Genomic DNA, 14,757 nt, shown 5'->3' on the forward strand with positions numbered 1-14,757 from the left:
GTCGCCACGGGTGGGAGATATCCCTACTCCATTTCATTCTAAAACAAAACAAATCGTATAAAATATTGACAGAATGAGGGATATAGTTATGAACTTACATTGACTCTTCTCCATTACTTCCAAAGGATGTGTACTACGAGAACTACGATGTGTACTCTTCGAAATTCAACGCAATACTGAACCAGTAACTGTCGGTCCGTTTATATTGTCGCCTCAGGTGGGAGATATCCCCCCTACTACATTTCATTCTAAAACAAAATAAATCGTACAGAATATTGAAAGAATCAGTGATATAATTATACTTACATTAACTCTTCTCTATTATTTGCGGAGGATTGCGATGCCTACTCGCCGAAATACAAAGTAAAACTAAACTAGGTACCGTCAAAGTCGATCAAAAGCTCGACTTTGTTGTCGTCTCGCGATGCGAAATATCCCCACTTGGCAATTTAATTTTAAAATAATATAATTTGTATAAAGTATTGAAAGAATGAATCCTATAATAATAATTTCGTTATTTCTTGCGGATCACCTGTACGTTGGGCACTACGATGTGCTCTCGCCGAAATACAATTCAAAACTAAACTAGAAATCGACAAAATCAATCAAACATCCAATTTTGTTGTCGTTACGCGTAGCTATGTTTCGCCAGAGCAAAATTTAATCTGAGTTAAACTAACTTGTATAAATTATTCAAGAAATGTACTATATTGCGTTGTACTTGCCTTAATACCTCGTTGATACTGAAAGGAAAAATATCCTGAGGGATCTTCGATGTTCTGTCGTCGGGAAATAGGTTAAGTCTGATCCTACAAATGTCCAAATCAATAAAAAATTCGATTTTCAAACAACGACCGCGCGATCAAATTGTAACTCTTTTTAAATAAATTTTATTTTATTTTATGTTTAATATGTGTATCGTACTACGAAATATCTAAATAAATGTGTTATAATTTAAATATTAGTTTAATATGTTGCATATATAACGTACATTATGTAATTGATTATAAAATTATCGATAATATAGCTTATTTTTATCTATCTGGACGGTAAGAATTATTTTTGACGTTTACTCGTTGAAATATAAAAAGAAACTGACTGATATTGATACCGGAAGGAATTGTTTATTCTAACCTGCGAATACGTAGTAAGAGATCTGCGATGTTCTCTTCTCAATTTTAGGCTGATTGTCATCTAACATACTACATGTAATCTACTGTCGTGATTACTTGAAATAAACTAACTATCGAAGTCATTGATCTACTAGTTTTTTTTATAACTTACATACAGCGACTTAAACGAATGTTTTTACCTTATGATCGTTCATACGAGTAAAATGTAATATTATACAAATGACTTATTAGCTTATAATGTTAACTGCTTTGTATTTCTTTGTATATCGTATTTTATCGGTATTAAATGTATCTAAATTATCGAAAATACTGTTTTGTTGAGAATTCGCGCATGAAAAATCATGATGCGAGATGACACGAGAATTCATATTCAGAATTTTTTTTATATTTTATCGCACGATTTTGATTAACATAAAAAAATGTATAGATTTGTTTTTTCATTAATCATTTAATAATGTGTAAATCAACCCTCTATATACAACAACGGTAAAACTATTTTTGTAACACTAACACCTAACAGCGATAACTCTTATTAGATATATATATTTTAAAAATATTACGATGCGCGCGCATTGCATATGTCGTACAAGTATTTAGTTTGGTGATCAGCGACAGACGATAAGTGCATCAGACGTGATGGATTATATTCCAGAACTTTTAATACCACCCACTTCATCGGATTATCAACCTATTACAGAAAAAGAAGCTTCTGATTTGAAACAATTGATAGAAGGTTGTGACTATGCCGTTTCAAATGCTGAACTCTTTATGGAAACACTTTCCAAAGATCTATCCATTCTTGATGGGGTAATATGTCATTTGTATTTTATTGATTATGAATAGAATAATAAATGTTTTAGTGAATTTCAAGTTTATGTAATTTATATCATTAATGAGCTGACAATATTATTATTTGTTATTGCTTTATCAATATTATATAACAGATGATATATGTTCATAGGAAAATGTACGGTTAGTCTTAGGTTCCGAGCCTCAAGTGACACAGTTAATGAAAAGTATTGAGGCTGCTGTAGAAGAAGCTTCTATAGTTGAAGCTAGGCTTGCAGCTTATGATGAGGCACTTGGAAGAATCAGAGAAGTTATGGCACGTGTTGGACAAAAGAATCAAGCAATACATACAGCTAATAATAATGCTAGTTTTCTATTGGAACAATTAAGTGCAGCGATTGTAAGTATATAGGTCCAAATATAAGTAGATAAATGAAATTGTTGATCATAAAATTTTTTTGAAATGTTTTTTGTTATTTATCATTATAGTCGCAGCTTGATATACCTGCAAATTATCAGCGTATTTTAAATGAAGCTGAGCTTCCAGGTGGACGGGAAGAACTTAGTCTTGCAGGAGCAGCACTCTTGAAAGCAATGATAGCACCTTTACCGCTTGGTCTTGATAAACTAAGTGCAGTAACCGAGCAGAAAAAGCGTCTAGAAAAACTGAAAACAAAATTTTCCGTTATCGTTGCCAGACATTTGAACAATCTTTTTATACATTTGGTACTTACTACTTTTTTGAATTTCTATAAAAAGATTCTTTATTTTTCTATTGTGTCAATGATATTTATATTTTATAAGATATATAAACTGTGCTAATATATCTTTATTTTTTCTAGGGTAATGATACTGGAGAAAATATAACTTCTTCAGAGTTAATTCTTCCAACACATGAAGCTGTTCATCATGAATTAGAACCATATACTGAATTAATGCAGTTATTAAGAGCTTTAGATAATAAAGCTTTCTTGCAACTTGCTAAAGTATATAGGGATACAATGAGTAAATTGTACAAGAGAGATTTAAAACACTTTTTTGAAATAGCCAAAAATAAACTCATCAATAAACGATTACAAGGTAAAGAAAAGTACAGCTTTTACATCTTTGATATATTATTTATGCAAATGTTATTTTTACCTTAGTTCATGCTTCCAAATCTAGTGGACAAAAAGCTGAAGACTTAATTAATCCAGCACCCATGTGTCTTCTCAGCTCGGAAATTTGGCCACCTATAAGCGAAGGCCGTTTTTTGGATTCAGTATTAGATTGTGTATTATCTCAGATGCAGCCAGTATGCCTTGCAGAACAAGCTTTTTGTATTTCATTTCTTCAATTAGATTCTGTTCTTACACCTTCAAATGTAAGACATGTTGTATCTGATTATAATATTATTTTACATTATTAATTAAATATTAATATACATATTTTGAATCGTTTCACTAGAGCAACGAAATGGAAGAAACAGAATGTGCAAATAATGGTGCTGCAAGTCCTGGCTCAGTAACTTCAACAGCAAGTAAAAAATTAGAGCGGCAAGTAAATGAAGAAGTACGTGGTACAATGTCAGCTATATTTCCATCTCTGGAAACAGAATTAAATAACTTTATTGCCTTTTTAGACAAAGTTGATAGTTTGTGAGTATATTTGTATAACATAAAATCGAAATTTATACGAACAAGATTACAAATTATTTTATAAATTTTATGTTACAATATAGAATGCCATTTTATGTATTAAACATATAACGTTTATGTATTATTTTCAGTTGGTGTATGTATGTCTTAGTTCGTTTATCACAACACGTTATGTCGGCTCAAGATACTGGATCCTTTTTATCAATGACTTTTGCATCTGCCTTAATTCAAGTAAAAAGGGCTTTTGATAAATTTATGCAAGCACAGCAACAATCAATTTTAACAGATACTAAAGTTAATCGACGACATAAATGCGGTATATTGCCATATGTTGCAAATTTTGGACTTTTTGCAAAAACAGCTGAAAAAATTTTCAAACATTCTGATAGGAAGGTCGATTTAGAAAAATGGTATACCAAATTAGTTGGCACAATATTTGAAGCTATTGTTATTCATAGTAAAGAACATCATAAAACACCACCTGAGGTCATAAAAATGGGTATGTAATTTATGTCTGTTTTGTAAGTTCTTTAAACACTTTTATTTTTTGTTATTTTTTATTTTTTTTTAACGTCAGAAATCCAAATTATTTTTTATTCCAGAAAACTTCCATCATATGTATGATCTCTTATCACAAGTAAAAATCTCAGTATTAGATCAAGAACGCAAGGAAGCGAAACAAAGATATCAGGAAGCACTTCGTGCATATGTGATACAATATTTTGGTAGACCTCTAGAAAAACTTAATGTTAGTTTTATGTATACGTGTGTGTATTTTATAAAAATTACGCTATATGTATTACGTTATATCCGACTCAAATGTGCACTTTATTTATTAGCTTACCAAAGATACAAACAAATTTTTTATACAAAAATTGTTTACGTGAAAAGGAGAAGCACAATGATGTAATCGAATCTTTTGTTTCATAGTCATTATCCATCAAGATTTTTACATCCTTCACCTTTTTAAATGGAACAGTACATTTATATTAGTTCTATCTTATAGTACATTGTAAGTACTTAAGTACATTATAATAAATTTAACAAGATATAGTACTCACACTTTTTTTAATTTATTTACTAAATGTTGCAAGCAGCATTAAAAAAGCCGAATACATCATTGTACTTACTTCTATGAATCAAAATGTTATATGAATTTTATCGTATCTTTAATATTCTGAGAAATGATTATGTGTATTGCATGCACCCAACTTGAGATATTGCGTGTGTTATATATATATATATATATATATATATATATATATATATATATATATATATAATGTATGTTGTATGTACGTATGTATGCTACATGTGTACATACGATGTAATTGAGTCTTAAAAAGACAATTCAATAATGATAAAATTTTCAGCTCTTCTTTGAGGGCGTACAAGCAAAAGTTGGAGCTGGTGTAAAAGAGTCAGAGATCAGTTATCAAATGGCTTTCAGTAAACAAGAACTTCGACGAGTTATAAAGGAATATCCTGCTCGAGAAGTAAAAAAAGGCTTAGAAAATTTATATCGTAAAGTTGAGAAACATCTTTGTGAAGAAGAAAATTTATTACAGGTATTATTTTGAATTAGCAACATTTTATATATTATATTATTGTAAATTTTATATAGATGAAATTAAAATTATTATTATTACACAGGTCGTTTGGCGTGAAATGCAAGGTGAATTCATCGCCCAATACAAATACATTGAAGAATCAGTGCAACGTTGTTATCCAGACAGCATGGTGAGACTTGAATTTACGACTCAGGATATCTTAGAATTTTTTTCAGAAATCGCCCGATCACATTAACAATAGGATGTAACCTGTTATGTTTGATACAACAGTATTAAACAATGTAAATATTCTTTGACGTGTAATTATACGTATTACTGTTATATATAATATGATATAGAATAATATTTATGATTATTTTAATATTATTGTCTTTTTTCTGTGCCTTAACAATCGATACTTCATTGAATTATTATGATGATATTTATTTATAAAGTGCACGACAAAAACAAAGTTTTAAGTTATTTTATTTACACTGAATAAATGGTTTATAAACATTCATCGTAAATATAAAACATGAAAATATACACAATTTACAATTGTAGGCCATGGGCAGAAAAATTGACAAATACGTACGCACAGAGAGCGAAGACTTATTTAAATTACTTTGAGCAACTTTTCATTTCTTTTATTCGTTAATGCAAAAATTGTTTAAATTGTAAATGAATTTTTTCGTAAATTCATTATTCTCCGATATACATGCATATTTGCTCAATTTTTACATGAAAGAGTTACTCGAAGTATTGTGTTGAAGTAATTCACTCTGAGTGAATTGCGCAATGTCGCTTAGATCAGAGGTATTTTCTAGCAAAACGTATAGATAGATCGTTTACATGACAAGTACCACTTTAGACCACAATATTTCAATCATTTTTTGAGTAAATTGACGGAAATAGAAATCTGTATTCGTAATTATTGTATAATGTTTTATGTAGCATACATATACATTACTGCAATAGATCCGTCATGTTAATATAAATAGTATTACTTGTCAATTGATATCAGTAGCAATTTTCATCATAGTTAGACAAATACTAGACAACAAACACTAACTAGATAGTTGTTGGCCCCCTCCTAACAGTGTTATATATTTAGTGCCTTCCTTAATTAATTTTTATCTCTTCCTACTTATTATTAATGTAAATTTGTTGACTTTGTATTAATACTTACATCTCAGGATCCATTATCTATTTCTAAAACAATATATGTATGATACATATGAAGCATCCAGTAAACAAATTTTTGAGCAGACTTTTAAACTGCACCCATTAACAAAATACATCAATATGATTCCAATTATTTATAGATTACACAGAATAGCTATACTATATTGTGCACACACATCAATATTCTTGTTGTAACTTGTAAAATTACTTTCAAAATACAGCTTTAGCTGAGTTCAAATCCTGCACCAGCTTCTATTGCATATAGAAGCTTTTCACGTAATGTTTTTTCATTAGGAAAATCAGGAAGTTTTAGAAGATTCATGCAGGTACTAGAAGTTGGCAAGCGGTCTACACTGCCAGCATGTTGGATACAGAAAGGTGGATCAAGCTCCTAAAATCAAAAAAATATAGATAATGTAATTTATATGCCTACATTTATAATAAAATAAAAAGTGAATCGTAATAATAAGATTTCATTAATAATAACAAATATAATCTAATACCTTAAATCCAAGAAGAGGTGGCCTGCTACAGCTTGTAACAAATTTCAATAGCTTACTTTTTTGTTGATCATTAAATTCGTTTACAACTTTCCAGAAGGCAGTGATAGTTGGATGATCAGGTGTATATCCTCCGGTGTAATTTGTATGTAATTTTAAGTCATTTACATCTACAGGAATTTGCGCTCCTGATATTAATACTTGAAGTTCTTTGTTATTAAACATTTGTAACCATTCTAAGGGAACTACACTGCCAATACCTTGCTTAAACGCATAGCATTGTGCCCTAATTTGTTTATTCAGTTTGTAATCTGCCATCAAATGTATATATTCAATACGATTATGATTAGTGACAGGAATATTAGCACCACTCGGTTTTAATTCATCTATTCTTTTCTCTCCTAATTCATCGGATAGTACGGTAAAATCCAATTCGAGATCAGTAACATCTCCTTTATAACTTTTTAAAGATAAAAGATTTGTATACATGATTGGATCCAAAGAAGCTAAATGATGAGCATCAACGTCAGATTGAAGTCCAACGATTTTTGATAGGAAAAATTCTGCAAATGGAAGCTCTACTAATAAATTTTCATATAAAGCTTTTCCAAGAATTCTACCAATAAAATAATAGTGTTTCGGAAAATCATCCATTAACAAATGTACTGTTGGATTTGGATACAGCATATTGTCTTTTGTATGTTTAAAAAATCCTCTATTAGGGTCAAAACTTGTTTTCAATAATTCCGATAAGAATTCTCTAAACAGTCCTCCACCATCTACACCAGATTCTTCTAATCCAGCTGTATTAACGAATTGAACGCGCATTTTTAATCTTAATTCTGGCTCATTTTCTGGTGATAATTTTTCAAATGCATCTTCATACAAATAATTTCTTCTTACAGTTATTTGGATCGATGGCTTTTGGGCAAAGTGAGTAAACTCACCTTGCTGCTCTGTTTTATCATGATAAATTAATGATTGAAATACTACAACGCGATCATTAAACGGTATAACAAAAGGCATCTCACGAAGTAGTGTTAAAGTTCGAACTTCTTTTGCTGACAAAGGTGGACCCTCTTTCAGGTCTTCTCGCGTTAAACCTCTCAGTCCTTGAAATGGTACATAGCCTCTAAGTCTGCGTCTGCGAAATGTAAAGTCTTGTGGCTTATCTACAGGAATAACAATATTTGATGTAATCCAATGATCTGGAGGACAAAATGGTCTTCTTAAATTTCTTGTATGTAATTGACGTAATAGACCAACAGTAACTTTAAATAAATGTGTCCTTATGTGTGTTATTAAAGGTGTTCGTATTGTACACGGTGAACCCAAAGCATTCTTATAATCTTCTCCAATAGCTGGTCTTGTATCAGGAAAAGCAAGTTCGACCAAACCCAAACATACTTCCTTCAAGTGAATAGATAATGTCACTAATTCTGTTGTAGTGAATGGCATAGCCTGTTGAGTATTATCATTCGATATTTGATCTGATTCTTGAATAAAAAATTCTGAATCATGTAATGTTGCAATAAGTAAAGAAAACAATGAACAAAACACATCTAGCAATGGAACTATTTTTTTTGAATCCTCTGCAGAAAGAGGTATACCACGTGAAATAACTTGCAGTAATGGAGCAGCTCCTCCAAATACAGATGCTTGATACACTGACAACAATGCTGTCCACAAATATTTTAAAAATTCAGGTTTAAAAGCAAGCATGTATAATAGCTTGTACTTGTGTGTAGCTAGCTTATTATGAATTAATAAGTTATGGCATAGTTCACACAATGGTTGTAGTATAGTGAGATCCTGACCTTGATCAAGTATTTGAAGTATTCGATACACATGCTGTTGCTCGTTAAGCATGTCGATACATTCTTGTAATGTATCACCTTCTTCAAGATCAAGCATACTAGTATTATATTCGCTATCTGAATCTTCCATGTCTTCTATATGTTCATCAGTGATTATTTCAGCAGGTATAATGGCAGAACTCATTGAAGCAAGAATCTGGAGGTAACTGATTGGAGTGGTTTTGAACTTGGATAACACTATGTTAATAAAAAATGTATAATTAATATATTTTTATTAAATTTAACAATTATTCTTATAAAATAATTTGAATACTTACTGACTTGTTTGGATTCTAAAGACAAAATCGAATATAGTAAACTTAATGTTGGCTCTATTCCTGATTGATTGATACAATTAATTAATTGTATATATGGAAATTCTGGAAATTCTGCTAGAGCTGGTATAATGAACATTTTTATAGCACTTGATAATCTTGGTGATAATATGTTCTTACAAAATTCTTGTAAAATTAATATATAGTGTCCATTTTTTTGTTCCAAATAAAAAACTAACTGTAAAGGTCGCAGTAGCATATTCAGCAAGCATTTTGATATTGGTGTTGGAGCAACAGATGATGATTGTAACATTGGTGGAACTTTTTCATCTATTAAAGTTCGTAATTGCTCAAAATATCTATGTTTTATTAGATAAATAAATATACTTTCAAAATATAAATCATTATTTTTATGAAACATTTTCTCTGTAACTTCTTCATCTGTAAATACTTCCATTGCTCTTAAAGGAATAGCCAATGAATATGCTCCACCAATTGATATTTCTGAATTATATTGCATACAAATACGAAGAATCCATCTATAATAATAATTAACAATATATATTTTATAAATAATTTATATTTTTGTTAATATAACTAAAATGTAAATGTACTAGTAGAAATAAAAGTATGATATATTTTATTAACAAATTATTTGTTTGTTTATATCACGTATATACAAAGAACTTTTATTTTATGTATGATAATAAACTTACCGTAACCTCCATAACCATTCAACAGAATGTAAACATTTTAATTTGATTTCTTGTTGATATTTAAGAAAATGTTGTAATATCAAAATAAGTCTATTTGCATCCAATGTGCGATTATAAAAAAATAATAATTTTCGACATTGAGATACTAATTCTTCCAGATTTAGACTTCTTTGCCCAATTGTTTGCTGTACTTTATCAAACTCTGATCTTACATGCATACGATTAATTTTTCTAATTACAAAGCTACGAATATAAGCTTGTATTTTTACAGCAGCATCATGTCTTTTACGTTGTTGTTGCCGCTTTAAACGTTCTAATTGTGCATGTTGTATGAAAATTGCTTTCTCATCTCGTTTACTAGCTCCAGATAAATTTTGTTGCGGTTTACGTCTATAATCTCCTTCAAAACTATACATTTTGACTTCTACTTATCAGACCAACATCCCTTGTTGTAAAATTTCTGTAATTGGTTTTAATAACACTTGGTAACTAATTATCAAAAACTATAGTTACAGAAAAATTTTCTACAATTGTGAATTAAGTCATAGATATAAACTATAATTGCATTAAATTACATTATACAAGAGAAGACTAGTAAAGGTTTTATTTAATGCTATTAAAGAACTTAATTAAACAATTATTAATTTACTCACTTTTACGGCAATATTAGCCAGTAATTATAAGTTAAGATCATATCCTTAATTTTCACAAAGGAATTTTCGAATTTTTTCTTCTACTAACTTTTTTTACAAACAAGGTTAAAATAGAATATAATTTTTGTTTTTGTTCGTATAATTCTGTCACTTGAGGAAATGCCTGAATAAACGATATATTATGAAGAATATATTTATATACCTTTATATGTCAACAAAATATAATAATTTACTGCAAATTATAATTATATGGCCACTCGTTTAATACTCGCCATAAACATATTTCAACAGTCATGTTGATCATGCTGACAGCGCGCACGCGTGTGGATTCCAGTGTCGCCAATCCACAGGTAGGGTAAATGTGTTTACACATTCTAGCGCTCTTCTAAGCGAAATGTGAATATATATGTACATATATATACGCAAGCATGCGTGCTTATGATCAGCCAATAAGCAAACGAGTAAAGATGACGTATATGTCACGTGGTATCACATATAAACAATTTATATATTCTAGCATCTAACTAACTTGAAAAAAATAGATTTCTGGTCATTTTTTTTTATAAGATTACATAGATAAATGATATGCATATTCGGTTAATATAATATAATTATAAATCGTAATATATATATATATATATATATATATATATGTATGTAAAATTATTAAAAATATTTCTATTCAATACAGTTACTATAAGATATTAGTAAGATTCATATTTTTCATAATATATTTCACAGATATAAAATTTAATTCGATTTTCATTACTTACCACGTTTATATCTCTATAATTATATGTTAATTGATATATTACAAAGTCAAAAATAATTTTGCATATATGTATTAAAAAATATAAAAACGATATAATTTAACATAATCGAAACATATATTGTCATTTTATTCAGTTATTATTAAAATACTAAATTTTCTATGTAGTTCCAATACAAATTAATGAATTGTTTTTTTCATAATATCGAAGAGAAAGAATACTTGAACAATATGTTGAATATGTATGAAAATTTTCTGTTTTGTTGGATGATGTTTTTGATCCACTGCAAAGAACGAATTTATCAATATTTAAATCTTTTATGTATAACAATTATATATTGCACTTACTTATTAGAAACTAAAATATTATCTTGTGTGGACCACAAACGAACTATGCCATCCGCGCTGGCACTAGCAATATACTGTCCATCTAGACTCCAATCTACATTCATGATTGTATCTTGATGACCTTTAAGTTCAGTCAATAATGAATTGGTTGCTAGATCCCAAATTGCAATAGACTTATCATCTCCTACATAAAAGAGATAAAATAGAGTTTTATAAAATAATATATAGGCATAAAATAACGTGTTTTTATTATAAACATTTTTACCGGCAGCAGCTAAATATTTTCCATCTGGACTAAAAGCTAAACTATAAATAGTTGATTGAGCGCCAACATATACTCTTAATAGATTTGCATCATCCTTATCCCATAATCTAATTGTTTTGTCTGCAGATCCTGTTGCTAAATATCGAGCATTTGGATGAAATTTTATGCTCTGAAAATGATATTATGTTACAAGAAGTATTCTTCCTTTAGTGATATATAATAATATTGACAAAATTTTACACACATTTACATCTAAAAAATGTCCTGCAAATATTCTTAATGGGAATTTTCTATCTAAAGACCATAATTTTGCTGTTCTATCATGAGATCCAGTTGCTATATACAAATTAAATATACTAGTATCCATGCACCATATAGGATAGTTGTGTCCACTAGAAAAAAGAAATTTTATTTATTCCTAATAAACATATTTTAGAATAAATTATATCCAATATAATGTACAATATATAAATTATTGCCGAATTTGAGCATTTGAATTTCATGACCTGTTTAATATTTGCAATTTTCAATTGTTTAATAAATAATGAAGCTCATTTTTTAATACAAAGAAAAAAGTGTATTTTAACATTTTCAATAATAAGGAAGCGTGTTCTCAATTCGTTTTTATAATTATATGTTATGATAATTCTGTGCACTAGCAAGAAGGTATTCAGTGATAATTACATGCGAAAAGAATCAAAGTGTAAATATGTAAATTAATTATTGATCATGAATCAATTTCATAATAATATTGTTTAAATTATGCTATGCTACTTACTTATTGATTTTTCTCATCATTTTTTAATCATGTGCAAGGACAATTTTATAATCATACGTTACAACCTTGCAATGTTGAGTTCAAATATATAAGATGAATCTGAAAGTATTTTCTTTTTTAAGGATTATTAATAAATTATGAATAAATTATTAATAAAGCAGGTCATATCGTCCAAAGTGCACAAATTCGTTATTATATTATAGACAGAACACAAATACGGTTATTAAGGAGCTATACATACTTATATATAGCAGCACAAGTATAATCGTGCAATCTCCATACCCGCATATTTTTATCACTAGATACTGTTAAAAGAAGATCTGCATTTGGAACAAATCGCATATCATGTATTACGTCGGTATGTCCCCTTAATACTATTGCTCCTGCTTCATCTCTAAAGAGATTGTTTTCACTGAAGTTACTCCAAGGTGGAACGCTACGAGCAAGTGAAATAGATGGTTCTCTAAAATCTGGCTTAACTAGTACTGTTTCACTTGTACCCCATAATCTTATTTCAGAAGTGCTGAATCCTACAGCAACTTTATCTAAATTAGATGCTACCATACCACAGCTTGCACTGAAAATTAAAAAATATATAAAAAAAATAATAATATTTAATATCTATAATATTTGACCATAAAATAATGTACTGCTTATATTTTTTATAGCTTAATAATGAAAGAAGTATATTAAGCTCAGTGATTACTAGATATGAGATATACTATATAAATTACTTTTCGATAGCATTGTTTACAGTAAACATGCGTAATGGCTGCCAAGTATTATTTTGTATCAGTCGTATGGCCTCTTGCAGTTCCCGCATTTCACGATCAACTCCAGTCCCACATGGCTGCTCTACATGCCCATTAATACCAATCTCAGAACGCTGTCCTCTACTTTCACTTGAATCAGTATCCATTGGAACAGAATCTACCTTTTTAATTATAGTGACATGTGTATTTATTATCTGTATAAAACAATATAAATATTATTAGATTTGTTTCTTATATTATAACTCTAAGAAGGTTAGTATCTTAGGAGCATATCTTTTAATATTTAAGTATTTATTATAAGAGTTTAATAATACAAATATGACTATAATTAATTTTAATTTATTAATTAAAAAAGATTATATTACCTGCATTAATGTTATATGCCCATGTTTTTTAAGAAATTGTTGAAGGCATATATGAGCTACATCTGACATATCTACTTTATATTTTCTAGTTCTAAATGCATTTACCAATGGTCTTAATTCAATATCTTGTATAGAAAAGACACTGGAAAGTTCTTCTAAAAAACTCTTTTCTGTTTCACTAATAAATTCACCTTGATGAGATTTTAAAAACTGCACTGCAGCTTGTCTATTTCCAGCATGTAACATTTCTAAATAAAGATGGCAAAATACTGGATACAGAAGACCTTTTAGCTCTGTTTTTAATTTATCATTAAGTATAACATCTACCCACATCTTTAGTCTGAAAGATTTTAACATATAAATATGTGTGTATATGTGTATGTAAATATATATATATATATATATATATATATATATATTTATATCTTTAGAAGAAGTGTTTCACAATCCATTTATGTCTAATCTAATTTATTTAAATATGAAGAGAGAAAATACTGATTCTGTATTTGCCCTCTACGTAATTTGAATTATTTTGTAAATGCTTCAGAATGATGTTTTGTTTGAAAATTATAAAAACAGATTATTAAATTTTATAACAATGCTTACACATAAATCGTTGAACAAGTAAGGAAAAATTAATTAAAAAACCAACCGTTCGTATGCTTGATCTGCAGCAGCTGTATCAATAGTGATAGCACTAAAGACAATTGAATTATCCCGAGATATACCCCACTTAACGGTTGCACTAAGAGTCACTTCATCGCCTGTTTGGCAAATTGATTGATCGGGTTTACAAAGAAATTCACCAGCTTGCTATGTAAATAAACAAATAATTAGGGTTATGTTAGAATATTTGTAAGTGATTGTAGTTTCGAAGGAATCTAACCAAAAATTTTACCTGATAATGACGTCGTTTCAAATACGATTCGACCGTAGCATTTATTATTTCATTTTTTGAACGCTTCATTTTCATTTATCAATTGATCAATCACGCTTATATTTTTTTTTTAAATCTTAAAATTTATTAAGAACTACGATATTCATCGTATCCGATGTAAGCGTATCAACTTCTAAATGAAATTAGGGAATACAGCTGAGAATTGTTTTATTCTAATTGAAGTTTTCCGACGAAAGAGGGCAGTATAAGCAACTCACTATACGAAGG

The 14,757-nt window shown here is 29.1% G+C and overlaps 3 protein-coding genes across 8 annotated transcripts; 1 reads left to right on the plus strand and 2 right to left on the minus strand.

Annotated features, from left to right (window-relative positions):
- Positions 1-1,712: 1,712 nt before the first annotated feature.
- Positions 1,713-5,491, plus strand: LOC122634659 (exocyst complex component 1). Of its 2 annotated transcripts, none has more exons than XM_043823806.1 (10): positions 1,713-1,940; positions 2,095-2,322; positions 2,412-2,648; positions 2,765-3,002; positions 3,068-3,285; positions 3,369-3,559; positions 3,691-4,058; positions 4,162-4,307; positions 4,933-5,127; positions 5,213-5,491. In XM_043823806.1, the coding sequence occupies exons 1-10, from the start codon at positions 1,770-1,772 to the stop codon at positions 5,363-5,365; spliced, it is 2,145 nt and encodes a 714-aa protein (XP_043679741.1). In that variant the 5' UTR covers positions 1,713-1,769; the 3' UTR covers positions 5,366-5,491. The 2 variants fall into 2 exon arrangements, with proteins under 2 accessions (XP_043679741.1, XP_043679742.1); XM_043823807.1 differs by having other exon boundaries at positions 1,801-1,940; positions 2,111-2,322.
- On the minus strand, positions 5,209-10,795 carry LOC122634657 (ubiquitin-protein ligase E3C). 3 transcript variants are annotated; one of them, XR_006328446.1, is made up of 6 exons: positions 10,295-10,794; positions 9,642-10,101; positions 8,929-9,464; positions 6,798-8,848; positions 6,299-6,685; positions 5,209-5,379 (listed from the first exon to the last, which is right to left on the minus strand). XR_006328446.1 is itself a non-coding variant. In XM_043823804.1 (5 exons), exons 2-5 carry the CDS (start codon positions 10,055-10,057, stop codon positions 6,518-6,520), a joined length of 3,171 nt encoding a protein of 1,056 aa, XP_043679739.1. In that variant the 5' UTR covers positions 10,058-10,101; positions 10,497-10,795; the 3' UTR covers positions 5,578-6,517. The 3 variants fall into 3 exon arrangements, 2 of the variants coding, with proteins under 2 accessions (XP_043679739.1, XP_043679738.1); XM_043823804.1 differs by lacking the exon at positions 5,209-5,379 and having other exon boundaries at positions 5,578-6,685; positions 10,497-10,795; XM_043823803.1 differs by lacking the exon at positions 5,209-5,379 and having other exon boundaries at positions 5,578-6,685.
- A 364-nt stretch (positions 10,796-11,159) lies between these two features.
- Positions 11,160-14,673, minus strand: LOC122634660 (TAF5-like RNA polymerase II p300/CBP-associated factor-associated factor 65 kDa subunit 5L). Of its 3 annotated transcripts, none has more exons than XM_043823808.1 (9): positions 14,491-14,673; positions 14,245-14,405; positions 13,593-13,932; positions 13,189-13,421; positions 12,696-13,031; positions 11,921-12,068; positions 11,677-11,845; positions 11,412-11,595; positions 11,160-11,347 (listed from the first exon to the last, which is right to left on the minus strand). In XM_043823808.1, the coding sequence occupies exons 1-9, from the start codon at positions 14,563-14,565 to the stop codon at positions 11,224-11,226; spliced, it is 1,770 nt and encodes a 589-aa protein (XP_043679743.1). In that variant the 5' UTR covers positions 14,566-14,673; the 3' UTR covers positions 11,160-11,223. The 3 variants fall into 3 exon arrangements, with proteins under 3 accessions (XP_043679743.1, XP_043679744.1, XP_043679745.1); XM_043823809.1 differs by lacking the exon at positions 14,491-14,673 and having other exon boundaries at positions 13,593-13,840; positions 13,924-13,932; positions 14,245-14,376; XM_043823810.1 differs by lacking the exon at positions 14,491-14,673 and having other exon boundaries at positions 13,593-13,840; positions 14,245-14,363.
- Between the last annotated feature and the right edge of the window lie 84 nt (positions 14,674-14,757).

The sequence above is a fragment of the Vespula pensylvanica genome, chromosome 15, assembly GCF_014466175.1.
Source record: "Vespula pensylvanica isolate Volc-1 chromosome 15, ASM1446617v1, whole genome shotgun sequence".
Taxonomy (NCBI): Eukaryota; Metazoa; Arthropoda; class Insecta; order Hymenoptera; family Vespidae; genus Vespula; species Vespula pensylvanica.

What these genes read in the sequence shown, in the direction of transcription:
- LOC122634657 (XM_043823804.1), bottom strand. Translation starts at nt 10,057, where the DNA reads ATGTATAGTTTTGAAGGAGATTATAGACGTAAACCGCAACAAAATTTA. An exon ending in GAATGGTTATGGAGGTTACG is followed by an intron (nt 9,465 to 9,641) that starts GTAAGTTTATTA and finishes TTATTATTATAG; the next exon opens with ATGGATTCTTCGTATTTGTA. An exon ending in CACCTCTTCTTGGATTTAAG is followed by an intron (nt 6,686 to 6,797) that starts GTATTAGATTAT and finishes TTTTGATTTTAG; the next exon opens with GAGCTTGATCCACCTTTCTG.
- LOC122634659 (XM_043823806.1), top strand. Translation starts at nt 1,770, where the DNA reads ATGGATTATATTCCAGAACTTTTAATACCACCCACTTCATCGGATTAT. An exon ending in ATCTATCCATTCTTGATGGG is followed by an intron (nt 1,941 to 2,094) that starts GTAATATGTCAT and finishes ATATGTTCATAG; the next exon opens with GAAAATGTACGGTTAGTCTT. An exon ending in CATCAATAAACGATTACAAG is followed by an intron (nt 3,003 to 3,067) that starts GTAAAGAAAAGT and finishes TTTTTACCTTAG; the next exon opens with TTCATGCTTCCAAATCTAGT.
- LOC122634660 (XM_043823808.1), bottom strand. Translation starts at nt 14,565, where the DNA reads ATGAAAATGAAGCGTTCAAAAAATGAAATAATAAATGCTACGGTCGAA. An exon ending in TGAAACGACGTCATTATCAG is followed by an intron (nt 14,406 to 14,490) that starts GTAAAATTTTTG and finishes TTATTTACATAG; the next exon opens with CAAGCTGGTGAATTTCTTTG. An exon ending in AATATTTTAGTTTCTAATAA is followed by an intron (nt 11,348 to 11,411) that starts GTAAGTGCAATA and finishes CGTTCTTTGCAG; the next exon opens with TGGATCAAAAACATCATCCA.